Source organism: Octopus bimaculoides, chromosome 3 (genome assembly GCF_046866305.1).
Source record: "Octopus bimaculoides isolate indiv1 chromosome 3, ASM4686630v1, whole genome shotgun sequence".
NCBI classification, from domain to species: domain Eukaryota; kingdom Metazoa; phylum Mollusca; class Cephalopoda; order Octopoda; family Octopodidae; genus Octopus; species Octopus bimaculoides.
In genome coordinates, this window is record NC_142930.1 from 108,107,111 (window position 1) to 108,134,422 (window position 27,312).

Consider the following 27,312-nt stretch of genomic DNA (forward strand, 5'->3'; position numbering starts at 1 on the left):
CAAGTTAGGTGGGAGAAGCCAGATATGGCTGGGTTAAATGTTTTTGTTGATATCAAGAGAACAAAAGAAAAATGGCATACAACATTTAAAGACAAGTCTCTGGTGGATTTGGCTCCTCTGTTGTAGTGGTCACTAAAGATAAGGAAAGATTTAAAATATAAGAAGTGGGGTTAATGAACCAATAGTTGACCAGAATAAAAGTGAAAAGTTTTTGAGAATAATTTCATTCTATTCATGTGTTGTTATAGTAAAAGTCTGAATAAGTGAATTGTTTCTAAAATAGTGTTGATGTTGTTTTATTACAGAATTTCAATTTGACCGTGAAAGTGGATGAGTTAGAAGAAAAACAAACCTTAAAAATCCGTTTACTTCCTGGTAAGAAAATGATTTTTAACCCTTTTGTTACTGAATTTCTGTTGAGATGCTCTATATTTCTTTCAATTAATTTTAAATATAATAAAGAATAACTTAGTCATCATTAAGCTAGTGTAAGGAACATAAATTGTGACGAAGGTTTGGTGGAAGATTTTAATTCAGAACTTATGAAAACAAGACATTTGTACTACAGAGCCAGAAGTGGTTTCAGCCGGTTTAGTATCAAAAGAGTTAAACCTAGAAATGTTAAAATTCCATCTCCCATAGTGACAGGGGTTGGATGATTTGACTGGATCTGATGAGATGGAAAGGACTGTATCCTGTTCCAAAGTTTACTCTGGCAAGGTTTCTATGACCAAATGCTCTTCCAAACACCAACTATTTTACAGTGTGTACTGAGTACTTTTTTGTTCATGATAAAAAAAGCACCCACTACAGTCTCAGAGTGGTTGGTATTAGAAAGGGCATCCAGCTGTAGAAACTTTGCCAGATCAGATTGGAGCCTGGTGCAGTCTTCTGGCTTGACAGTCCTCAGTCAAACCGTCCAACCCATGCCAGCATGGAAAGCAGACGATAAACAATGATGATGATGATGATGACACTAACACCAGTGAGGGGTGCCTTATAACTTGCAAGACTAAAATAACCCCTTTTAGTGGGGGAGAGTAGATGAGAGAGTGGGCAATGATTCTAGATAGAGGGATAGTAAGAGAAGTATGATAGAAGAGGAAGGAATTATGAACAAGGGTTGATGAGAAAGTGGGTTAGAGTTGATTGGTGATGGGGTAGTTGGGGGAGGGGGGCTGTAGAACTTTCCAACATAAGTGGTTAGTATGGACAGGTCTGAGGCAAAAGGGACAGGAAGGGAGAAGTAGAGTGGGGAGGAATACCGAGAATCATTGAAGGAAAGAATAGGGATGCTTGTAGGGGGTAAATCAGAGGATTAAGATGAGAAGGCATAGAAGCTGTAGCAGAGTGGGCAGTGAGGAAAAGGGTAAGAGCAGGAAGGTGACACTAGAGGGTATCATGAATAAATAAGCATTATGTTTGACAGAATAATCTGGATGCTAAAGGGTTAAATGTGTGGTGGTTCCTCTGCTACAACTGGGGGTGTTTAAAGCTATTTCCATAGCCTTGTCTCATCATAGTTTTATTGTTTATTTACTTTGGTCTACAAACCACTTCCCCCAAAATTTGTCAAACCCTGACTTTGAAGAATGACTAGATTGGTGGTGGGGCATACCCATGGACACCTGCTTGAAAATGAGTGGAACTTAATGAAACTGTTTGAAGAATATCTTTGTTGAGCTTCATGTTGCAGTATAGTTGCTTCTTGTAAACTAGATTTGATAATTGGTTGGAAGTGTGTGTGTGAGACTGTGTACATGATATTACAAAATGTAAAATAAATGATGATGGCACTCTAATATTTTGGGTTTTTTAATTAATGCTGGCATAAATGACAAATGATTTTAAGACTCAATGTTCTGTATTGAATAAGTTGCTTGGGACTTAGCTGCCTGTGCCAATATCTTATTTAATTTCTTTAGAAATTAAATACAAATTTGTTAAAAAATATTCAGACAAAATTCCGTCCTTTGAAGATTGTTTTTCTTAATTTATGATTGGATTATTTTTGTGCCAGGTCCTCCCTATCAGCTCTCTGTGAAACCAGATCAAAACTTGAACCTTGAAAATGGAACTGCTCCTGTGTTCAATGTAGAAGTTCTAGATATTGCAGGCAATGTTACTACTGAGAATAAACTGGTGGTTACTTGTAAGGTAAAACATTTTTTTTCTTTTCTTTTATGAGTTATGTTTTATCATCATATTTTCTGTATGGCACAGGTTGGTCCTCATCCTCTTCGTTTTTATAGCTTGAGGCCTTGCTCATCATCAACTGCATTAGAGTGTGGACCGAGAGTATTTTATCTTAGCACTAATACTAGAGATGTTATCTGCAGCAATGCTAAAGAGTCTGTTAGTTTTTATTCTATATATCCAACTTTGTCGACAGATAAGCTTTACTATGGCTGTGCAGTCTCATATCTCTATGACGTAGGGAGGAGTTAAATTGCAAAGAGGTGATAATGGGACTCTGGAACAGCTTGGCATAATAGTTACCTCTGTTTTTTAGTTAAGTAGTTGTCAAGAGAATTTATCTACCCTAAAAGGGTTGGGTTTGGATTAATTAAAGAATAATAATGAAAACAGATAATTTTAGCAGAAAGGATTGTTGTTGTTATTATTATCATGCAGTTATCTCAGCACATCATTCTTTCTCTGTCGAATGCTTTCAATTGATGAAAGAATTGACCTATTAGCAGAGACTTATATAGAGAGATTGAAGCACAGATGGTGAGTAGACACAGCCATAGGTATAAAGTCTCGTGTAATGAGGAAAGGGATTATGAAAATTGTAGTGCCCATAGCTTTGAGTGTTAGGGAGAACTGTTAAGTCACGTGCAACAAAATAAGTTCACAATGCTTCATCTGCATTGATGTTGTTAAGCTGATTAATATTGAAGAAAATGATTCTAAAATAAATATAAGGTTGACTTGCAACTAGGATGCAAATTGATGGTGAAGCATTAACAAATCCAAATACAACAAAAGTTGGAGGTGGGGGGTTGGTTTTTTGGTTTTTGTTACAATATTTTGCATCTTTAGGTGATAATGATTGATTACCAATATTAAAATTTGATAATAAATATCAATTTGTTTTCCTTTTTAGTTCCAAGGAATCTCTGGTTTACCAGTTTATAGTCTTGACTGTTCAAGTAGTGGCACTGGAATATTGACTGGAGAATCATTATACATGAAAAAAGTGAAAAGTAACCAGGAAGTTGTGGCCAAAATTGAACTGCAGGTAAAATTTAGTTTATCATTATCATCAACGTCCACTTTCCATGTTGGCACGAGTTTGACAGTTTAACAGGAGCTGGCCAGGTTCCAGTTGTCTATTTTGGTGTGGTTTCTATGGCCTGATGCCCTTCCTAATGCCAACCCCTTTACAGAGTGTACTGGGTGCTTTTTATGTGGAACTGGTATAAGTGCTTTATATGTGGCACTGGGACAAATGCTTTTTCATGATGCCAGTACCCCTGAGCCCTCAAGAGCAGGACTTCTCAGCTGAGAGAGGGACATAGAGGATGCTAAGTCTTAAATCTTGAGATAGAGATAGAAAAGCCTTTTTCAACCACATCATCATCATCATCGTCGTTTAACATCCGCTTTCCATGCAAGCATGGGTTGGACGATTTGACTGAGGACTGGTGGACCAGGAGGCAACACCAGGCTCCAATCTGATTTGGCAGAGTTTCTACAGCTGGATGCCCTTCCTAATGCTACCCACTCTGAGAGTGTAGTGGGTACTTTTACGTGCCACCGGCATGAGGGCCAGTTAGGCGGTACTGGCGACGGCCACGCTCGAAATGGTGTATTTTACGTGCCACCTGCACAGGAGCCAGTCCATCGGTCACATATCAATACTAGGTATGCACAACACAAGTTAAACCCTCCAGTTTGTTATGGGAGCCAAGTTTCACAATGATTGAACTCTCATGATTATTAACCGTTGAAATTGTATCATTTTAGGCTTAAATGTAGCCCACATTGAAGTAATGAATAAATACACATGTGGGACAATGCAGTTTCTTACGTAAGCTTCCTTTATTTTTCTACAGAATAGCAAAGACGTGAAAACAGTGGAACGGAAGTTATGTTTGATACCAAGTGGAAAGACTGCAAGCATTGATTTGAGTTATAATTTGTACAATGAAGATGGCACTGTGGAGAAGACAGTACGCATTAAAAACTCTCAGGAAGTAGTTGCTGTTGCAGGTGAATACATGCAGGGTTTAAGTAAGTATTATCAAGTGTCTGCAACGGATTTCTTAAACTTTACTTATTAGCATTTCAGCAAGTTTAAAATCAACATTTTTTTTAATTCAGGAAAACAGATTATTTTGAATATTTTTATACAATGTGCTAGTTTTAATGAAGATGGTTAAGGTACAAGATTACATTAATGTATTTGTCTTCATTTTCAATCATTTCAAAACCTCCTCCCTACAAAATACATCATCATCATTTATTGTCTGTTTCTCATGCTGGCATGGGTTGAATAGTTTGACAAGAGCTGGCAGGCTGGAGGACTGCTCCAGGCCCCAGTTGTCTGTTTTGGTATGGTTTCTGTGGCTGAGTGCCCTCCCTAATGCCAACCACCTTACAGAGTGTACTGGGTGCTTTTTACATGAAGCCAGCACAGAAGTTTTTTTACGTGACACCAGCGCAGTTGCTCTACTAAAACAAATAGAATAAGAAAGAAGAAAATCGAATGTTGCCTACAAACTCTAACGATTTAATAGTGATGAATAGAGAGTAAGATTCAGATGTTAGGTGTAATTGTTTGTAAAGTTGTAGTTCTGTTAGACTTATAATCTGGAACTGAATCAGTTGAAAAGTTATTCTGTGGCCATTTACCCTTTACTAGAGGTGGGGGAAATCATACTGTCATAAAATTTAACCTTCTCAGTCCTGAGCCTCTGTGTCTAACTTTACCCTCCACCTTAGCAAAAAGAAAAATAGTTGCATATACAGTTCAAGAGTAACGATTGCAGACAAACTAATGGACAGAATCAGTTGCATCTTCTTTTTGTATGTCTGTTGCTTATTACCGCTTTACTGGGAATCCAACAGAGATGATGTTTAACCTATTCCTCCTATAGTGGGAATACAGCATGACAGGGTTAAATTGGCTTCGTGGGGACATAGATGGCTTACTTGGCAATAAGTTGTTACGTGTTTGATAAGTCGGTTGTTGTTTTTCATAAGTTATTTGAGGTGGAAGTCCTATGGTGCTTAGCATGTGTTGTTGTTGTTGTTGTTCACTGAGTAATCAACTGTTGAGGGAAGGGGCTGTCACCAATATGGGATCAGAACCCTTTAATTCTTAACAGTTAAGTTGTTTTTTTTTGGGGTTTTTTTCTCCCAGTTGTCTCTAACTAGGTACCAGATGGTGGTAAGTTCATTTCCTCTGTTAGGAAAAGCTACCTGTGATATTGGGGTAATATTTACTTAACTCTATGTTATAGCAACCAGTGAGAATAGCTAGCCTTGTGGGATCTTTGAGGTTTGAAAAGTATAAGCTTTTCTTCTTTAGTACCTATAATTCTCTTCTTTTGATAAATTTTATCTGTTTCTCAGCTTTATGTAGATATTCTTTTTTGTTTCAGCATTCTTACTTCTTGATGAAGCTGGTCGGGAAATCAAGATGGATGAAAAGATCTCCTCCAAGATAAAGGTAGATTGCATATATCATGCCATTCAGTGATATCACCATTGTCGTATTGGTAAAGCCCAGTCTTCTTTCATCTTTCAAACATAATTAATTCATTTTCTGTATTGTCAGGTAAACTGGACCCCTAAAATGAATAAAGAACTTCTACTTCAAAAAAAATTGCCCGATATCAAAATTCCAACTTCAATTTCTGACCAAAAGTATTGCCATGTTAGTATTCTAGATGGATCGGACACTCACTTTAGTTTCACAATAAAGTAAGTTTGATTTCCTCTTTATTTTTCCTACATGTGACTCTCTCTCTCTCTCTATCTCTCTCTCTATCTCTCTCTCTCTCTCTCTCTTTCTCTCTCTCTCTCTTTCTCTCTCTCTCTCTCTCTCTCTCTCTTTCTCTTTCTCTTTCTCTCTCTCTCTCTCTTTCTCTTTCTCTCTCTCTCTCTCTCTCTCTCTGTTCATTCTGGTGTCTGTAAAAAAAAAAGTCCGTTTTTGTGTTTTATGTTCCCGTTCATTTTCTGACGTCCTGTACCCGGATATGCATCTATATATACATGTAGATGTAGGTATGTACATACATGTACGTATATATGCATATGCTCATATATCATTTGCATTAATGTATATCTATAAGTGTGTGTGTGTGTGTGCAGAACTTTCTTTCATATTCTCTCTCTTTCTCTTGCTTGTCTGTTTATTACTTTCTATTAAGCTTCCTGTCATGATTTAACTTTCTCAATGTGCAGAGCCAAAGCAGGAGAGCCTTCTCAGATGAAGTGCAAGGTAAAAGGAAGTTGCAGTTTACGTATTAAGGAGCAAATGGAAAGTGAAATTCAAGTTAGCATCAGAGATAAAAATGGCAATGAAATAATAGATGTAAGTTAATCCATTTCTCCTTTTTTTTTTAAAATTTTTATAAAGTCATATTTACTTTGACACATTTTTCTTTCTTTAAATTGTCATTATATTGTTTGTGTAATGACAAGTCTTTGAATTCCTTACATAATAAGCCTCATGTTGATGTTTATATATAAGATTAGTTGTCTCCTAATCTACCAGAATATCCGAGAAGTCTTTTGCCTTAATTGGGTTTCAGAAAAACATCCAAGGTGGGCAGTTGTATGATGTATGACAAATGATCCACCTTCTTACTAGCATTGAAAAAGATGGTGACCCAACCATTTTTGTCTGCTACTTTTCATAAATGAGACCTTTGAGAGATGACAAATGCATCCAAATAACCATTTTTTATAAAATTAAGATAGTTTTAGGCATGGAGCTGGCTAGCAGGAAGCTGTCCAGACTCCAACTGTCTGTTGTGGCATGGTTTCTACGGTTGGATGTCCTTCCTTATCCCAACCATTTAACGGTGTGTAAAAAGCACCCAGCGCTAGAAACCATGCCACAACAGACAGCTGGAGTCTGGACAGTTCCATGTCAGACTGTCCAGCCCATGCCAGCATGGAGACTAGATGTAGATGATGATGATGATGATGATAATCCAATTCTATGGTAAAGAAATATGGATACAAGCCTGTCAAACTATTCAACCCATACCAGCATAGAAAACATGTTAAATGGATTATTACCTTAATACTAATTTTTTTTAATACTCAAATGCAGTGGCTGAGTTCTTTTCGAGCGTTAGGCCTCACGAGGCAATGACCAAGACCTTTGGCATTATGTCATGCTTGAGAAGAAGACCCATCAAGCCGAGCAAAATTGCAGTCGTGGCAGATACCGGTGTCACACAAATAGTACCTGTACCGGTGGCACATAAAAGCACTTGTTACACTCTCAGATTGGTTGGCGTTAGGAAGGGCATCCAGCTGTGGAAAACCATGCCAAATCAGACTGAAACCTGGTGCAGCCTTCCGGTCAAACCATCCAACCCATGCCAGCATGTACAATGGACGTTAAATGATGATGATATATAAAGTTTTTACACAAGAGTTTTTTTTTTTTTGTCTTCTCTCAAAATATGAAATGAATGTTTATTTTCTCCTCTTCAGTTCCAAGCTTCAGAACTACAAGAACTGAACATTAGTGGTGATGGCTTAATAACTGACAAAATCCAGAAGTATAAAGGTCAGGTAAGTAATTATGACAAACAGAAAACTTTTATAGCAATTAAATTCGCATTAAATCTTTTTTTTTTTTTTTTTTTGTATTCATTTGTCCTTGTTAGAATATGATAAATATATATTTGGATTGTTGATGCAAATATTTTAATGACCTGGAAATTGGAACAGATTGATAAAGTTGTAGAATTGTTTCAGAATTTCACTTGCAAAAAATTGTCACTTGTTTAACCTTTTAGCATTTAATCCAACCCAAATATTCTACCCATTTTATATTCCAACTAGCCAGATCTGGCCTCTCGCACCTGCTCTACAATGTCACTCTAAAACTAGGCTATCACATCATCAAAATCTCAAAGCTCCATGGTAATACCTGATTAATTCAAAACAATGTGAATAGATAAGAATGCTAGCATGGAAAGCGGACGTTAAACGATGATGATGATGATGAATCTGAAGTTAAAGGATTACAATATTCAGTGGTGCATATATATAAATATTAGGAATTAACCTAAGATTATTGTGACAATTTAAAATGTAATTACTTATGCCACGTAAAAAGCACTGGTGTTGGTGGCTCATAAAAAGCACCCAATACACTCTGCAAAATGGTTGTCATTAGGAAGGGCATCAAGCTGTTGAAACCAAGCCAAAACTAAAGCATGGAATTTGGTGTGGCCCCTAACCTTGCCAGTTCCTATCAAGCCATCCAACCCATGCCAGTATGAAGAAGAGACATTAAACGATGATGATGATTGAATATGATGTTCGCTCTGTTTAAATTCTAACTGTTTCCTCTGATTCTGTTTCAGCAATGTGCCTTCTGTGTAAAAGGCATCCAGTTAGAGGATGTTCACACTGGTTCCAAAGAGTTGATGTTTCAATGGAAGAAACTCAAGGATTACATTCGCATTGAGTTGGTATCAGGGCCCCCTTCTCAGCTTATTATTCCAGGATGGGACTTGGACGAGGTAGGCCTTTTCTTTCTTTTGCAACAGATTTTTGTCTTTTTATAAACACAAAGAAACTCTATGCCTTCAACTGGTGATGTGAAAGTTACACTCTATTAAGATCAATAAATATCTAAGTAAACTCTAACTCTGCATTTGCCAACCATTAGCTATGTATACTTTATACTCTGAACAGAAAAATTCAGATCTTTATTATCGTCTTTTTTTTTACCTCTTTGTTCATATTTCTTTGTTGCTTATTCATTTGTGTTTCAAACAGATTTTTTTCTTGTTAGTGTTGGTTTTATTATTTTGATTTTGATCTCTATTGTTCCTTTCTTCCAAGACTTTTGGTATGTTCTATATAATCTATTTGCTAAATGGGAAGACATCTTAAAGGTTTTATCTGCCCTTGATACGAAAAAAAAAGAGACCATTATGAAATAGGAGTGGCCAAGAACAGCCATTCTTGGTGCTATTCTAACTCTGTCTCCAAATGTCACTAAGCTACTACTTTCAGCAAACCTTTTCCAGCTCAGTACATAGAGAGCTTTTTGTTCTCTGCTAAATTGTGCACGTTTCTTATGACTTATTTCCCCCTTTGCTATTCCATAAGCTTGCATTAGAAGGTCTGTCTTCTCCCTCATTCTGATAATTTTTAAGACATTCAATAATAAACACTTTTCAGTGTTTCATTTATTTACACAATAAATGTTGCTTAAGGTGTTATGAAAAATGTGTTTTTGTTTGCTTGAAAATTGCTCGTAAAATGGAATGCAGATAATCAAAGACTGAAATATATCTGAAATGTATCACAAAATATATCTGGATTGGCTGTTGGTAAGTATTTCTCTTGTACATGTTATCGTGTTGGCAGAGTGACAGTTTAGTTGTTATATTTTGTGGGAAGGGTTTAAAGATTCAGCACAAATACTGAGCCATGCTATAGCAAACCAAACCTCTGTATATATGTGTGTGTATATTTTTTTTTTCTTCAGCCTATTGTGGTGTATGATGGTGGAAAAATTAATCAACATTTAGTTGTATCGCTGTGTGATGACAGGGGCAACCAATGTAAAGAGAAAGATGTAAAAATCCTTTTGAATAAGGATCAAAAAATTAAGGTATTTTTTATCAGTAAATTATTACATTTTGATAAATTGCATTTCTTTAAAAATAATACAAATTGAATAATTTATAGAAGTTTTTCCGTATAACATAAGTTCAACATATAATGTATAGCATACTGAAATTTAATGCCAGTAAATTCATTATAGTCTCTTGAAAATTTCCGTTAGTCATTAAATGAAACAACCCATGAGTATTATATACATGTTATAGTAAACAGGTGACATTGGTATTGAAAAAATGCTGATCTTTTCAAGATTTCAGTTCTGTATTTAAGAGATGAGGAATTATGTACATGATTTACATTTGTCGTATATTTGTTCTCGTCTTATTTGTTTTTAACACAATGTTTCGGCTGATATACCCTCCAGCCTTCATCAGGTGTCTTGGGGAAATTTCAAACTCGGGTTCTCATTCCTAAGGTATTTTTCGATGTAATTATTATTATTATTCAGGTCACTGCCTGGAATGCCCATGGGCATAAGGCATAGTGGTTAAGAGCGCGGGCTACTAACCCCAAGATTCCGAGTTCAATTCCAGGCAGTGACCTGAATAATAATAATAATATCGAAAAATACCTTAGGAATGAGAACCCAGGTTTGAAATTTCCCCACGACACTTGACGAAGGCTGGAGGGTATATCAGCTGAAATGTTGTGTTAGCAACAAACAAGATGTGGACAAATATCTGTCAAATGTAAATTATTTATTAATCTTCCCACCTCTAGTGGATTAAGAAAACCTTCATCTGATATTGCAGTCATATAAACTATTGTTTTACTTCTGGAATATTGATAATAGAAAAAAAAGACATGATAAATTGATTTAATTACTAAATTGATTTATAATTTCAGATTGTGCCTTCTGCTACTACATTGAAAACCGATAATGAAGGACAAGTAGACTTTGGAACCTTCTCTGTCAATGGGCCAAAGTAAGACCAAATTTTGGTTTTTGTTTTTCCTTCTTAGGATTCCATTTACAATTAATTCTGCTGAATTCAAAAACTTCATCATGCCTTTTTTAAATTGATTATGAAAGAGAACTGTTTTGTTTTACAGGGGTGTCTATGAATTGTCAGTGAAAGCTCTGCTTGGAGGGAGTAGAACCATCGCAGGGCCAAGAATTAAGATCAGCATTCGACCAGATCCAACCAAACCTTTACGTCTTGAGGTGGATTGTAAAAGTAATATAGCAGTAGAAGCTGGCTCAAAGTTGCCTGGTAAGTCTTTTTGCATGATGCGGACACAGAAATTTTTAAAATAGCAGGAATGAGAACTTAATACAAAGAGATGAGAGATGATGGAAATATTTCATACACAGCTTAGGAATTCCTAAGGGATTAAAATTAATCTATGACAATTCTTATTGTAAAAAATTCATGTAATTGGAAAATTTTTAAAAGTGACATATTATTTAGAATCGTTTTAAGTGAATATTTTTACAGTTAATTATAAGGGTATTAAATTAATAACTATAACTTAAATCAATTTCTTAAAAATATTGGAAAATTTTGCCCAAATAGATCTTTGTAATTTCAAACAGAAGAAATACATTTGCACAAGTTCAAGTTCTTTCAGGCTCCTAGCTGGCATTAAACATACAAAAGTAGTAATTCACACACTTAATAACCAAATAATAAATATAAAAATATAGAATAATATATATTTTTGATCTTATAGATACAACCAAATTAGTAATAAAAAGTATGATAAAATAGGCTTTGAGACTTCTTTATCAAATCTGTTTCACACACACACCTTTCACTTTCCAATTTTTTATATGAAATAGACTGTAATATTTATTTTCCTAATTTCTTAAAGTATACACAGTGAAAGTATTGGCTGAAGATGGTAATCCATTAACTTTGGCAAAGCATTCACATCTGTCAATGAAACAATGGCCTTCAGATTCTAGTCACCAGTCAATACCACCTCCCAAAGTAAGTAGTTTCTTTATGTATTTCACAGTCCCCTGCCCCCACCTCAGTTAAAATTTGCTGACTTGAATCGAACAATTCTTATTAAACCCTTGATATTTTCTCTATGAAAATTGTAAGCTCTTCATTGAAACTGCCTTAAGCAGATTTGTAAAACATTTGGGACATAAATAGACAACCATTTTTCAGGTTTTCAGCGTCGTCATCATCATCATCATTTTTAACGCCTGTCTTCCATACTGGCATGGGTTGGATGGTTTGACAGGAGCTCACAAGCCAGAGGACTGCACTAAGTCCCACGGTCTGTTTTGACATGGTTTTAGTCGGATGCCCTTCCTAATGCCAACCACTTTTTTACAAGGTGGACTGGGTGCTTGTTACATGATACCAGCAAGGTCTATAAAATCTTCAGCAGCTGGTAAATAACATAGAAATGGTTTTCAAAATATTTAACTTTTACATATAATTACAGAATGTAGGGAGCAAGAAATGTGTATGTGTGTGTGTATGTATGTATATGTATATGTATATATATATATATATATATATATATATATATATATATATATATATATATATATGTATAAATGTGTGTGTTGGGGTAGAAGTTTCGGTGTTATGTTCAATAAACATGGGTTAAGAACTTATTTCTAAAAGGAATCCTTGCAGTATAGTTTTTCCTTTTCAAATAACTACTTACCTTTGTTAATACAGTTGTTAACGGGTGTGCATTGTCAGTGTGCACATTTGACTGAATGTTAGTGCCTTAAGAGAGAAAATGGATATAAGAGGCATCGGATGTAGTGTGCAAGAGAGAAGACTGCACTGGTATGGCCATGTGATGTATATGGACGAGAACAGCTGCATAAAGAAGTACCGATCTCAGTGGAGGGAACTTGTGGAAGAAGTAGACCCAGGATGAGGTGGTGAAGCATGATCTTTGAATGCTGAGTCTCATGGAGGAGATGGCAAGTGACTGAGACTGTTGGTGATTTGCTGTGCTTGAGAAGACATGTCAAACTTAGTGGAATCGTAGTCATGGCCAGTGCTGGTGACACATAAAAGGCACCCATGCCAGGGACATGTTAGAGGCACCCAGTACACTCTGGAGTGTAGTTGGCATTAGGAAGGGCATACATTCATAGAAACTAAACCAAAATAGACTGGAGCCTGATGCAGTTCTCTGGCCTACCAGTTCCAGTCAAACCATTTAACCCATGCCAACATGGAAAACAGAAGCTAAATGATGGTGATGATAATGAAGAAGTAAAAGAGTACACTTTCAAAAGATGAACGTAACCAGCCATATGCAGATTAAATGTTAAATTCATTTATATGATTTTCTATTTGATGTGTTATCACACTAAATTACTTTCAGGCAATTTCATATGCACCTGACAACGTGAACAATGAGAAAGGAATCTTTACTTTCAGGTATGACGATATTTTAGTATCTTGTTGTTCCATTGATTCCATTGTAGCAATAATCCATCATGGAAGAACATTTCGCTTAATTTCCTATTTGTTTCTTATTTCATAAATCTCACTTCTACTTTGATCTCTTCTATAAAATACACATTATTTATTTTCTATTTTTCCTATATTTAACAGCAACAAACGCTGTCCAGAGTTGGCTGGCAAGTTCAGTATTATGTTTGTATATTATGATGGGAAATATAATGTAGATAGTGAAGTGGTGAGTTTCTCTTTTTATTTATTTATTTAGAGTAAAATCTGCTGGTCTTTGGGGGTGGTTTTGTAGCCAATTTAACCCCTTCGTTACCAACTTGTCTGAAAAAGTTTTTGGCTTAGATGACCAACCTGACCGAAGCTAGCCAAACGAACCCATTGATATTTAAATGTGAATTTCAGCATAAATTTCATTAGTACATTCATGAAAACACATGATTTCACCTTGTAAATAGTCGAGTTACAGTATCCAACATTGTTTGACATGATATCTGAGCTCTGCAAATTTTGGGGGATTTTTTTCCCCATTTTTTCTTTGGCGATTTTTTTTTTTTTTTTTCAACTTTTAAAATGGAGAACAGTTTCATGCTATCAAGCAGTGATTCTGAATTTGAGGGCTTTTCAACAGAAGATATGGAGAAATCAAGCAAATGTAAGCTTGTTTGAAGAAATCACTATGGAAACAAACTTAGTCACTTTGAGTCAAAAGTTGTGCAATAGAATTGATTAAGAACCTTTTCTTCAATTGTGTTCCAAAAATTACACAAATATGTCGATAAATAAAAAGAAGTTACAGTTGTTTAATGAAACCAGTCTAAATTCGTGATTATTTTAGAATTTAATTGAAAGTTATAAGGATTATGTTTTAATTAGAAATATAGTAACGAAAGGGTTAAAGTTGTGTGTGGATTTAGCAAATGATTGCTGTTTCCCGTTAAGTAAACTTGTTCAAACCACACCAATCATTTATACATTTATCTCGTCTGCTCAAATTAAATGTGATACACAAACATGCATGCATATTTTGGGAATGTTATTTTAATATTTCTTTGTAATTTAGGGGTTTTTTGAACACTGGGCGAAATACTCAGCAGCATTTTGTCCATCTTTACTTTCTGAGTTCAAACTCCAGCAAGGTTGACTTTGCTTTCATCCTGTTGAGGTGGATAAAATAAGTACCAGTTGAGTACTGGGGGTCGATGTAATCAACTTATCCCCTCCCCCACAATTGTTGGCCTTGTGCCAAAATTTGAAATTCAATATTTCTTGGTATTTATGTCATGTCTCAACTTTCAAATATTTGATTAACATAGTTTATTGTCAGTAATTTCTTTCTAAATAAGTGAAAGATGGTTTGTTTTATTTGTGGGTTTTTTGTTTGTTTTGTTTTTTTGTTTTAGCTTTTGTTTGTTTTGTTTTTTTTAGATAAAAAACACATTCCAACAGATTTTATCTTTTTGTAAAGTGTGGATGCATGGAATGACCATTGTATGTAATGGTTGTGTTGCATCTCCATATAAAGAAGTTAATAATATCATTGTAACCATTTTTCTCCTAGATCTCACTTACTGTGCTCCCCAGTGTGCCAACCAAGTTAGTGCCATTAGAGACACTAGGGACTCCCACAGTGAGCAATTCCAAGAATAATACCAGTCGTTGCCTAATTGAATCTCTTCTTCTTGAGCTCAGGGTAAGTAAATTTTTTTATCTTCAAAGTTTGTTTTATTTTCTTAATTATCCCAAGTTATTTATTGACATTATTTTGATATCTTTTTAGGACCAGTTTGATAATCCAGTAGAGCCAAAATTTGATGGGTCGGTCAAAATAGTTGTTAAAGCCCTAGATGAGGTGGATGAAATACCTGCTTTTGTAGGGCCTTCAAAACAGCTTTTGGTTCCATTACTCAAAGGGCGAGCCCTTTTACAGGTACAGTCTTCAATCAGAAATGTTTTTCAAAATCTAATTCAGCTTGCTTAATTTAATAATGTTTGCGATAAGATCTTTCTTCACATCCTGTAAACATGCAGAAGACAAACCAGGAGAACTTCTAAGTCTTTGTTTCACCTGCTCAGTACAATAAATTATAATCTTTAAAATAAGGACCTGTTTTGATTCTAAATTTCAGAATAACATTCATCATCATCATCATCATCCTTTGATGTCCGTTTTCCATGCTGGCATGGGTTGGATGGTTTCACTGGAGCTGGTGAGCTACACCAGATTCCAGTCTGATCCAGCAAGGTTTCTACAGCTGGATGCCCTTCCTAACACCAACCACTTTACAGTGTGCGATAGGTGCTTTTAATGTGCCACAGCACAAGCACTTTTACGTGGCACCAACACAGGGCTCATGCTGGACAGGTCTTCTTGGGTACAGCAAGGTGCCAGATATCTTGGTCCTATGTCATTTTATCTGAAAGGTTCAGCATCCTGAGGTTGTCCTTCAGTATTTCGTCCTCGTAGGTTATACAACAGATCTGTTCTACTAATTTCAGACCTAGCAACAGGTACTAGACAATAAAATTAGTATCTTCAGTAGGGGCCTCACCTCTCAAATTGTCTCATTTGTCATAACAAAAATAAAGAACCATCTGCCAGTGTCTATTGGCAAGAGTTGAAACAGCAAAAACAAAACATGACATTGCCAGAAAGAGAGAGAAAATTCTTCAATGGATTCACACAAATGTACCACTTTTTTGCTTTCTTTCTCACTTTCCTAGTAGGCAAACCATGTATTCACCCACCTCTTCAGCATGACACCTGCTCGTCTCCCTCTATAATAGTTTCTTTCTCCAGTCTATACCCAACTCAGATTAGGGATCTTGTGGGTACTTGGTGACCCCACTGGTGCTGGTGCCATCTAAAAAAAACACCCAGTACAGTGTGTTAAATGGTTGGTTTTAGGAAGGCCATCCACCCAGAACAGACAGTGGAGCTGTAGAAACCTTGCCAGATCAGATTGGAGCTTGGTGCAGCTTCCTCGCTTGCCAGTCCTCAATCAAACCATCCAACCCATGCCAGCATGGAAAGCGAACATTAAACAATGATGATGAAATAAACGCATCATAAGCCACAAGGTAAAGCATGACAAGTTCAAATCAATATGAATAAACAAACGTTACATTTGACAGAGAAATCTGAATGCTAAAGGGTTAACTTTCTCTCTTGTCATAACAAATACTCATGATTTTAGTCTTGGTTATTCGATATCTTTTTCATCTAAGAAATTATATTTGACTTATTTCATTGTCCTGAACTTCTGGTACTAAATGGTATCATTTAATTTTCTAGAAAATTACCTTACAAGAAAATACACCAGGAAAAGATGGTTTTGAGTATGTTTTATCCTGCACAGTCTCTGCACAGAACATTAAAGAAAAGATCGAACCATTAGAGATTCCTTTCTTGTTCTATAATGGTAAGTCAATAAAGATTATTATATTATATATATATGTATATATAAAGATTATATATTGTGTTTGCTGTATGAAAATTCCTTTTTGGTATTCTACAAAATGTATAGTGTTTGGGAATATTCTTTATGGTAGAAATAAGTCTTAGCCATTTCAAAATCCATCTCTTCAATTTCTGACATTGCTTTTCATTTATTTCTGGTCAACAAGTACCTGACATATCCTAGTGTCAATCATATATAACCATCCTGTTCAATCCTGGAGCCTAATACCAATGTAACGAATCAAAATTGTGATTATCTTTAATTATCAACAGGTTTCTTACTCATTATAACTTGTGTGAGTTTCAATCAATTGTATTTGGTAGAGGGAACGGTTTTGTTGAAACAAATTCAACAAAATTAAATTAAAAGAAAAAAAGACAAGCATTTATTTTGTTGCTAAATTTTGTGTCTTTAGAGTTTAATTGAATAGAATAAAACTTCAGCTGACTTCTGTCTTAAGTTTAGTTTCCGTTCTTCGTGTTTCCATCTTCAGGACAAAATCATCATCAGCAGACTTTCAGTGCATTTACAGGCCTTATATTGGCATTTTGATCTGGTCATTACTGCAACTTTCCTGTGTAAAACACACAAAAACAACATTGATAAACTTGTGGTGTGTGAATCAGTTAATATCATTTTGTTGTGCTTTATGTAGATTGTTCAGTTTTACACATATCTTTGTATTGTTGTTAATTTTTGAAGCATATCATCAAATAATGACATGAGCAAGAACAAGATTTTAGAAGGTTGATGTTATGGGAAGAAAGGGCTAGAAATAATGGTTAGGACCAAGTGGAATGAATACAGCAAGAGTGATGAGAGGTTAGGGGTGCCTGAGTGGCAAGGATAGGAGGCAAGCCAGCTCTGAAGAAGAACAGAGGCATTAGAGTGACATTAGAAAAGACAGAGAGTGGAGGCAGCACACATGTGGGCCAGAAGATGGAGTATGTCTGTAAATAATTGAATAACAATTAGGTGGATAGCTCTTCTCTGAATGCAGTCCAGGATATATGTGTGTGTGTGTGTGTGTGTGTGTAGTACCTTTATCCTAGATGTGGGCATGTTACTCCACTGTGGCCATCAGTTGAGTCTAACAGATTCTCAATGTGAGCAGTATTGCCCTCAAGAAGGCATTAGGCTTTAGTGGGCAGTGAGGTAACATAATTTGTACACTAAATTTTACCTAAAATAATTATATTATACATGATAAAACTAGCAATGGTTATTAACACAAAATGTGATCTCATCAAGCACAGAGCAGTCATTAATTTGTAATGTATAAAGTAAACTTTCAACTTTTGTCTATATCATTTTTTTATCATTTCCCAGTTAAAAGCTTATACAATCCATTTTTAGAGTAAAATTTATAAATTATCATCCATGTGAAGTTAGTTTAGTCATGATACCTCACTCACCACTTAGTGGGGTGCTACACAAAAAAAGGTGAAGAACCACTGATTTACTTCTTCACTAAATCCATACATCAGATAGTATCCAGAATCCTTTTCATCTCATATGAATACTTTTTTTGTCTGTCATAACCTTCTTAAATCTACATCTTAAAAAAAAATTTGTCCTACATCTTAAAAAAAATAATCTGTCCTACATCTTAAAAATATAATCTGTCCTACATCTTCAAAAAATAATCTGTCCTACATCTTAAAAAAATAATCTGTCCTACATCTTACAAAAATAATCTGTCCTGCATCTTAAAAAAAATTCTCTGTCCTACATCTTAAAAAAATTCTCTGTCCTACATCTTAAAAAAATAATCCGTCCTTCATCTTCAAAAAAATAATCTGTCCTTCATCTTCAAAAAAATAATCTGTCCTACATCTTAAAAAAATAATCTGTCCTACATCTTACAAAAATAATCTGTCCTACATCTTAAAAAAAATTCTCTGTCTTACATCTTAAAAAAATAATCCGTCCTTCATCTTCAAAAAAATAATCTGTCCTACATCTTGCAAAAATAATCTGTCCTACATCTTAAAAAAAATTCTCTGTCCTACATCTTAAAAAATATAATCTGTCTTACATCTTCAAAAAATAATCTGTCCTACATCTAGCAATAATTTCAGATCATCTTCAGGTTACAGCTTGACCTGCTTTAAGAAGAAAAAAACTCTTCCAGACATGTGCTCTGTTAGAAAAAAATTAAATGACACTGAAACATTATATGTTTATGCCTAGTTGAACATGTGTAAGCTTGCTCTCTTAAGCTGGATTTCAACTAATATTTATTCAGAATTAGTTGCAAAGCTGCTCAGAATGTTAATCAATAAATTTTCCCCATATAGCTTTGTTACAGTGCACCAATTATAACGATCAAAACTTAAAAGAAAGAAAGGAAATGTAACAATTCCCAATTGCTGATTTGGTTTCCAATGTCGGCTTAGTTTTGTTAGCAGAGTACAATTATAAAGCAAGTGTTGTGAGTTGGGACTTAATACCTCTCAGCTTTGTTAGAACAGTAAAACAGAAGTGCGTCAAAGCTATATAACCTGAGGTATGCATTCAGAGGCAAGCACACATCACATCTAGCAATAGAAGCTAATCACTGCAGCAATGTAAGTTTAACAAAAGAAAATACCTTAACCCATTCATGCCGATTGTCCATTTAAACTGACCTTTAATTTATAAGGGTATAAAACAAATACTTGACACTAATTGTGATTTGTATATGATCTGTATCAAAGAATGAAACGTGTTCTTAATGTGTATGCAGTTGGTATCAAATGGGTTTCAAGGAAATTTTTTTCAGTTATTTAGGTCAAAATAATAGTATTTGAATTTTCAGGCAATTTCATTCTCTAGAAAAATTTCAGCACAAATGGGTTAATTATTGTTGTTGTGAGTTAGTATTAAATATTCTAACTCAAGTAAGCCTATAGATGGAAATTACCAACTGATTAAATGTCCCTTTCTTTTCAGTCAGTCATTTCTTCTAAATTTAGGATTTAAATGAATGATTCTCAATGTAAATTGAGAGTAAGGCAACGAGCTGGCAGAATCGTTAGCACACCAGGCAAAATGCTTAGTGGCATTTCATCTGCCTTTATGTTCTGAGTTCAAATTCGACCAAAGTTGCCTTTCATCCTTTTTGGGTCAATAAAATAAGTACCAGTTGAGCACTGGGTCAATGTAATCATCTTACCCCCACTCCCCTGAACTTGCTGGCCTTCTGCCAAAATTTGAAACCAACATAGAGAGTTTGTTAGAGGAAATTCTTACAACTCTGTTGAGTAGATTGAAAACTAATATAAACTGTTTTGAATTGTGAGGTGGGGATGGTTTAAATGTCTATAAATTGTTTTTTATTTATGATAAATAATGAAATGTTCACTCACCCTGCTAAATGGTAGGTTTGTAAGGTTATGTATCCGTTTTCAAGAGTATAATTTCTAAAGAAAGGAGTACATGTATTGTCATTCTTTGCCGTCAGCACATGCAAACAGCCACTGACTTCGTTATCTTCCAGTGTTGGTGGTGCTGGCAGGTTGATGGTTATAGGAATGGTAAATGGAACGTCAGTGTTGGGGGTTAGCATCACAATAACACTTACGGAAAGTATGTTGTTCAGTAGAGGGTCTTGGATTTGAGCTGATAGAATGGCATCTTCACTGATACTGATTACCTGTATTAATCACCAACAATAAAAGAAAGCAAAAGACACGCACGTAATCAGTTTATCAGCTGCTCTAATGTTGATAGCAAATGTAATATAAAGTACTTTCAGGAGTTATACTCTATCATTCTGAGGTCCACAATTGAGATATTTGCTTGTGAAAACTTTTTACTTTTATATATATATAAATTATTGCTTCAGTTAGATTTCTATTTATATACTGGGTTTTTTTTTTTTTTTCCCCCCTTAAATATTTTAAATTCAAATTTCTGATGAAACATTGTCTTGAATTCTCTTCTGGCAGTCTACCCTTTTGAGAAGAAAATATTTAAACTGAATTAAATCTTGAAATCTAAATATATCATCATTTGTTATTGTTTAAATACTCTGGATTGCCAATTCAATCTTCATCTTATTGTGAGGAACTGAACATTACAACTTGGGTATTCTGGATTCTTGTTGGAGAGGTTCTTGTTTATAAACCAACTCACATTTAGTAATGTTTGTACACTAGCCAACTTGACCCATCAACACTGTGATTATATGCTTGAAGGATTAGTTTGTGAACCACTTAATTTGTTGTAAATGTGGTATTTGACTTGGAGAAGGCCTTTGATAGGATGCCATTGCTCTGTAATCTGGTGGTCATTAAAGAAACTAGGTGTAGACAAATGGCTTGTTAGGGTTGTACAATCTATGTATATGTGTGCAGTTAGTAAAGTGAGTCAGCAATACATTGAGCAATTAATTTGGCATGAAGACAGGAATCCATTTAGGTTCAATCCTCATTCATAGTCTTACAGGCCATCAGAGAGGAGTTCAAGACCTACTGTCGATGGGAACTCCTATATGCTGATCATCTAGTTCTTATAGCTGAATCTATAGAAGAATTAGAGAAGAAATTCCAGGTATGGAAACAAAACCTCGAATTTGAGTAGCTTCCTTTTTTTTTTTTTTATGATCCCCAGATGTTGCATTTATCTTTCCATCATACTGTGAATGAATTTAAAAAAAAAAAAAGTAGGGCAAATTTATCTTTTGCTTGTTTCAGTCATTAGACTGCAGCCATGCTGGTGCACCACCCTGAAGGATTTTAAACAAATCAACCCCAGTACATTTTTTTTTTTTTTTTTGTTTTTCAGCCTAGCACTTATTCTATCAGGCAAACTGCTAAGTTGAGTGATAGTATAATTCTTTAATGATCTACTTGTCTGACATGGGAAACATTTTCAAGCTTTTCTTGTTGTATGTAACCTAATCTGAAATCATTGAGGTTCTCTGCTAATTCTAAAAGAAAATAGCAACATCTTTGCACAAATTGGATTTTAGATGCATTTTTACAAACTACGGAGTCCAGTACATGCTTGTATTGCGCACGTTATGGGCTGACTCTATCCATGATCGAAAAGAAAATATAGGTTCAATGGGCAAATAATTTCATCTTTTAAATCTAGGTTGAACCACCATTTATTATTTTGTGAATAAATTTGGTAGATGGAAGTTGTGTAGGTTTCTTTACATCCTTATAACTTAATGGTTCAGCAAAGACAGAAACTGATAGAACAAGTACCAGTCTTGAAATAATCTCTGGGAACAATTTGATTGACTAAAAAATAAAGCTTTGAAAGTGATACTGTAGCATGGCCTTAGTCTAGCAATCTAACTAATCATTCACTGTCGTGTAAGCTGTTTGAGAATTATCTGAGTACAAAGACAACTGAAGAATGAAATTTTCCTCAAGTCCATCCATGTAGAAATGTCCAGATAATGGATTATTGGCATCTATTTAAACAGTCACAAAATTTCATGTATTTCAAAAATTACTTGGAAGATTTTGAATGAAATTTCATAATCTATTAAAATGTTTTCACTCACCTGCATGATAACCTGTAGATGTTGTTCCACATTATTATCACTTGGTATATTTAAAGATATGTTAGAGTTGTCTGAGGAGACAAACTCTCCTCCGTCCTGTGTTATGCTGAATATCTCTTTAAATACCTTCACCAGACCGTGTGCTCTTGGATTAGCCGTTGTTGCATTAGAATCACTACAGCCACATGAAATAGTTTCATCAAAGTTGAATTGGACTGTCGGCCTGCAATGTAATTTATGTTTCATGTTTTGCTTTTAGCCCATTTAAAATAGTTTGGTTAAAGAGTTATTTTCTTATGTCTTTCAGTTTCTCACTTCTAATATAGATGAAGGCTCATGACTTGGTGGCCAGGGCAGTGTTTCTCAACCTTTTTACTCTTGTGTAACCCTTAAAATAAATTACATCTCTCAAGGAACCCCTACACAAAAAAAAATTCTATACCATAACTTTTTCATATATTTTTCATCGTAGTTCAAGTGGTAAATATCACATATATATATATATATATATATATATATATATATATATATATATATATATATAAATATCATATATATACCTATATATATATATGGTTGTTATATATTTTTGACAACATAATAGGTTAGATAGGATGATGTCTATATTACAATAACCAATGATATGTTGTGCATATATAGTAATATTACAATCATGAAATTAGCATTAGCTATCTCACTCTTTCTTGCGGAATCCTAGCTTTCCGGGGGAATCCCAGTTGAGAAATGCTGGGTTAGGGTATTCGGCTCACGATTGTAAGATCATGAGTTCAATCCCCAGCAGTATGTTGTGTCCCTGAGCAAGTCACTTTATTTTACATTGCTCCTGTCCACTCAGCTAGAAGAAATGAATTGTATTTCAAATGACCGGCCTCATCACATTCTGTGTCACACTGAATCTCCTTGAGAACTATATCAAGGGTACATATGTCCGTGGAGTACCCAGCCACTTGCCTGTTAATTATTTGACAAGCAGGCTGTTCTGTTGATCAAATCAACAGGAACACTTGTCATCATAATCAACGTAGTACCAGTTTTTTTTTTCTCCTTCCAATATGTCTCTCTGCTCCAAGATTTCCATTTTAAATGAAACATACTTTATCCAACTTTTCTCAAATAAATTTCAGTGGAAATCTTTATCTTTTACTTGCTTCAGTCAGACTGCACCCATGCTGGGTCACCGCCTTGAAAATTTTTTGTCCAACAAATCAACATTAGTACTTTATTTTTTTTTTTTAAACTTGGTAGTTATTCTATCAGTCTGTGAGTTACAGGGGTGTAAACAAACTAACACTGATTACCAAACAGTTGTGGGGGACAAACACAGACACAAAGGCAATCACACCTATCATCCATGCTGTTGTCCCTGCTGGCATGGGTTGGACAGTTTGACTGGGCTGGCATACTGGAAGGCTGCACCAACCTCCAGTCCAATTTCACATGGTTTTCTGCAGCTGGATGCCCTTCCTAACGCCAATCACTCCAAGAGTGTAATGGGTGCTTTTATGTGCCATTTGCTTGACACTGGGGTGCTTTTAGGTGCCACCAGCATGGGTGCCAATTTGCGTGACACTGGTATCTGCCGCAGCTGGGATTTTGCTTGGCTTGATGGGTCTTCTCAAGCACGACATAATGCCAAAGGTCTTGGTCATTGCCTCCGTGAAGCCCAATGCTTGAGAGGTGTTCTTTATTTATATATATGTATGTGTATATATATATATATATGTGTGTGTGTGTGTGTGTGTGTGCGTGCGATGGGCTTCTTTCAGTTTCCATCTATTAAGTCCATTCACAAGGCTTTAGCCAGCCCAAAACTAGTAGAAGATACTTGCTCAAGGTGCCACGCAGTGAGACTGAACCCAGAACCAGGTTGATAAACAAGCTTCTTACTACACAACTGCACCTACAATGCTTATAATTATTTTTTTTCACCTTCAAGTTATATTTTTCTGAAACTAATCTAGAAATGTAATTATGTTCTAATTATCAGAAAAATTCGTGTTTATAATATCTGTTGTACTCACCAGTTAGTATCCCTGTGTTGTTCTGGTTCCAACCAGTCATGAATGGTCATTATTGTTGGATCGTTTGAAGAGACATCACTAGCAATACTGACTTCAATCTCATCTGCAAAACCACTTGTGCTGTCACTTGTATGAAGGTTTCGTTTGCTGTCTGTGCTTTTAGAGTAAGCATGGAGCCATTGGTTTCCTCTGTTTAAGATTTGCCTTTGATTGGATACATTTGATATTGAGTTGGCATCCGTGTTATTCCATGCCTGAGCCTTATATGATGGCATTGTGTAATGTGTTGTGTCATATTGTAATAAAGCAGTGTTCTTCAACAATGTCCCCGTCTGGCATTGGAGACGTTTGCACTGTTTTCTTTTTGTATATTGATTATCACCAGTAAAACTTTTCATTGAGGAATATTGCTTCGGAGATTTAGCTTCAAGGCTCTTCTTCTGAATTAAATTGCTTTCGTGTTTTTTCATAAAGTGTTTCTTTGCTGTGATTAATTCGTTTCTTTGTGAGTTTGTCTCTTGTTCACCGTTACAGTTTTCTGTATTGAAATATTCCAAACTTGTAATTTGAGGAATATATGGCGGTACACTTGTTAACCTATTGTTGCTAATATCCAGTGTGCGTAGATGTTTTAGTCTTACTATTTCATAAGGTATGGACTTTATCTGATTGTCATTAACAATCAGATGTTCTAGTCGTTTCAGTTGATAGAAGCCGTGAGGTAATTGACTCAATCTGTTGTGACTGATGTTCAATGATAACAAATTTTTCATTTTCCCTATTGTGAAATTATAGATTTGATTGTTAGAAAGATTCAGGTACATTAAACTTGTGAAGCCATTTGGTACATGCTTAATTTTATTTCCTTGAATGTGAAGTATTCTCAGATATGGCAACTGCTGTAGAGATGTTGGCACTTCCGTCAGTTGATTGTAACTCAGATTTAGATACTTCATCTTCTTTAACTTGCTCATCGATAAACACACTGACATTAAGTTATTGTATGAGACATTTAGTTCTTGCAAGTTCTTCAAGTTATCCATGCAAGGTATTATATAACTCAATAAGTTTCTACTAAAATTTAAGGATTTAGTATTGCATAATGAGCATATAACCGGAGGAAGCTGCTCAAAAAGATTTTGGGATAAATCTAATTCTTTCAATTTTTTGAGATTTGCCATTGAATTTGGCAAATTCTGTAAGTTGTTTTTATGAATGTCAAATTTGCACAATTTATCTAAATAACTAATTTGATATGGTATATCTTTGATTTGGTTGTTTGCTATTTTGAGGATTTTGAGTTGTTTTAAGAAAATGATGGCTTGTGGAAAAGAGATGAAATTGTTACTAGTGAGATCCAAATACTGCAGTTGGCGGCAGTATGTTATTTCTCTGGGAATGCTCATTAGTCTGTTTTTCTGTAATTGTAAAACACTTAATGATGCTAACATGGCAATGTCACGTGGTAGATATTCCAGAAAGTTCTCTTGTAAAATTAATACTTTGATTGCTGGATACCTGAACACACTGGATGGTATTGCAACTAATCGATGTCTTCGTAAGTCGAGCTCCAAATTACCATTTAGATTATATCTGAATTGATATCTGATAGAATCCATATTAATTCATGAATATCAGCTTGTTATAACATAATGGTACGTGATAAAAGAAGCATTTTCAAATGCCCTGAGGTGAAACAAAAAACTGTTTGCTCTTCTCAAAATAAAAAGAAAATAATGAAAGCCAGTCCTACAAAGAAAACTGTGCAGGGAGCAAATGAAATATTCTTTTTGCGGGGAGACCCTCAAGAAACAAATTGTTACGTCGAGTAAAAAGCAGAGAAGTGTGAACAGGAAAGTATGAAGTGTAAGACAAGTTTACGACTGTACATTATGACTTGTCTGTTTTATCATCTCTTGGTAGTTGTATTGTTGATTCCAAATCAAAATGAAATACTTTAGAATAATTTTTAAAGAATATGTTCCTCAATAACTTTGTTTGATTCACAAAGCAATATGAAATGTGTTGTCTCTGACTAACTTTAAAGTTAATTCCACATTTCTGACGAAAGGTTATAATTACAGTAAATCTTTTTATGGCTGTTCATCTCCTCATTTTCATTCTAACTTAAATATGAACTTCCCCGTATTCTATAACTTACAATAGTATCCATTATTTCACTGGCAGATATTATATTTTATTTCAGTCCATATCTAAATTACTAAAACATTATTCAGAAATTTTAATATGTATGTTTTAGATAGAGGCATTTACTAAAAAGAAAAAGATTGTGAAAACCACAGAAAAATTGGTATTTTGACTACAAAGCATTCATGTCAATCAATTTTAAGATTTTAGAAACTGTTTGTTGTATTGTATATTTTAGTACTTTGCATTTAGTAAATATTTAAAAGAATAGCCAAACTATTTGGAGACCATTTCTCTATTTTAGCATCATATTGTCAGTTTTACTTGAAAGCTTCATTTTCATTATAATTCCTTGATAAAATTATTTTTTTAGAATTATGAAATTGGTTATTGAGATTCTTAAATTTTCATCACTGGTATTAGTATTGTTGTATATTTAATAAATTATTATAACTCAGTGTTTCAGGTCACATATTAGAGACATCCTTACAGAAAACATAATTTTTTCTCTTCATTAACACAAACTCATCTTTGACACTTGATATTTATCTTCCGTGGACTTGTTGTGGATAATCAATTGTTTCTTTAACATTTGAAAATATGAAATGAACAATGTGTATTGCAAGTGTGTGTGTGTGTGTGCAAAAAACATACATTCTTACCTCATTTAACTGGTTATTTACTACTCTCAGCTTCTGAAAGCCTCTGTCTCTGACAACATTTTAACTTTCATATCTTGCATTTGTTTTCTCTTGTCTTTAAAATCCTATTTCAACTACATTTTGACACTCCATTTATCAGTGTTCAACTGTTTGCAGTCTCCATGACAATGTCAGCTGAACAATTTGCCAACCAACTTTCCAGCTTGCTTTGTTTATTTAATCACACCAGCAAAATAGAAAAAACAAAGCCTCAAATAGGAT

The 27,312-nt window shown here is 34.8% G+C and overlaps 2 protein-coding genes across 4 annotated transcripts in view; one reads left to right on the forward strand and one right to left on the reverse strand.

Annotated features, from left to right (window-relative positions):
* LOC106869626 (structural maintenance of chromosomes flexible hinge domain-containing protein 1) overlaps positions 1-27,312 on the forward strand; it is a 77,051-nt gene that overhangs the window by 37,319 nt on the left and 12,420 nt on the right. For both annotated transcript variants that reach the window (XM_014915436.3, XM_014915437.3), the window contains exons 23-40: positions 306-375; positions 2,021-2,157; positions 3,110-3,244; positions 4,062-4,239; positions 5,613-5,680; positions 5,789-5,934; positions 6,418-6,547; positions 7,684-7,764; positions 8,565-8,723; positions 9,701-9,826; positions 10,684-10,763; positions 10,891-11,051; positions 11,653-11,771; positions 13,147-13,202; positions 13,380-13,464; positions 14,797-14,928; positions 15,016-15,165; positions 16,531-16,657. In XM_014915436.3, the coding sequence (XP_014770922.1) occupies positions 306-375; positions 2,021-2,157; positions 3,110-3,244; positions 4,062-4,239; positions 5,613-5,680; positions 5,789-5,934; positions 6,418-6,547; positions 7,684-7,764; positions 8,565-8,723; positions 9,701-9,826; positions 10,684-10,763; positions 10,891-11,051; positions 11,653-11,771; positions 13,147-13,202; positions 13,380-13,464; positions 14,797-14,928; positions 15,016-15,165; positions 16,531-16,657 (2,140 nt within the window). The remainder of the gene's footprint in view (positions 1-305; positions 376-2,020; positions 2,158-3,109; positions 3,245-4,061; positions 4,240-5,612; positions 5,681-5,788; positions 5,935-6,417; positions 6,548-7,683; positions 7,765-8,564; positions 8,724-9,700; positions 9,827-10,683; positions 10,764-10,890; positions 11,052-11,652; positions 11,772-13,146; positions 13,203-13,379; positions 13,465-14,796; positions 14,929-15,015; positions 15,166-16,530; positions 16,658-27,312) is intronic.
* LOC106869627 (uncharacterized) lies at positions 17,081-27,239 on the reverse strand. Of its 2 annotated transcripts, XM_014915438.3 has the most exons (4): positions 24,242-27,239; positions 22,200-22,422; positions 20,047-20,333; positions 17,081-17,270 (listed from the first exon to the last, which is right to left on the reverse strand). In XM_014915438.3, the coding sequence occupies exons 1-4, from the start codon at positions 25,858-25,860 to the stop codon at positions 17,186-17,188; spliced, it is 2,214 nt and encodes a 737-aa protein (XP_014770924.2). In that variant the 5' UTR covers positions 25,861-27,239; the 3' UTR covers positions 17,081-17,185. The 2 variants fall into 2 exon arrangements, with proteins under 2 accessions (XP_014770924.2, XP_014770926.2); XM_014915440.3 differs by lacking the exon at positions 20,047-20,333 and having other exon boundaries at positions 24,242-26,001.

What these genes read in the sequence shown, in the direction of transcription:
- LOC106869627 (XM_014915438.3), bottom strand. Translation starts at nt 25,860, where the DNA reads ATGGATTCTATCAGATATCAATTCAGATATAATCTAAATGGTAATTTG. An exon ending in CAACACAGGGATACTAACTG is followed by an intron (nt 22,423 to 24,241) that starts GTGAGTACAACA and finishes ATTACATTGCAG; the next exon opens with GCCGACAGTCCAATTCAACT. An exon ending in ATCTACAGGTTATCATGCAG is followed by an intron (nt 20,334 to 22,199) that starts GTGAGTGAAAAC and finishes TGATTAATACAG; the next exon opens with GTAATCAGTATCAGTGAAGA.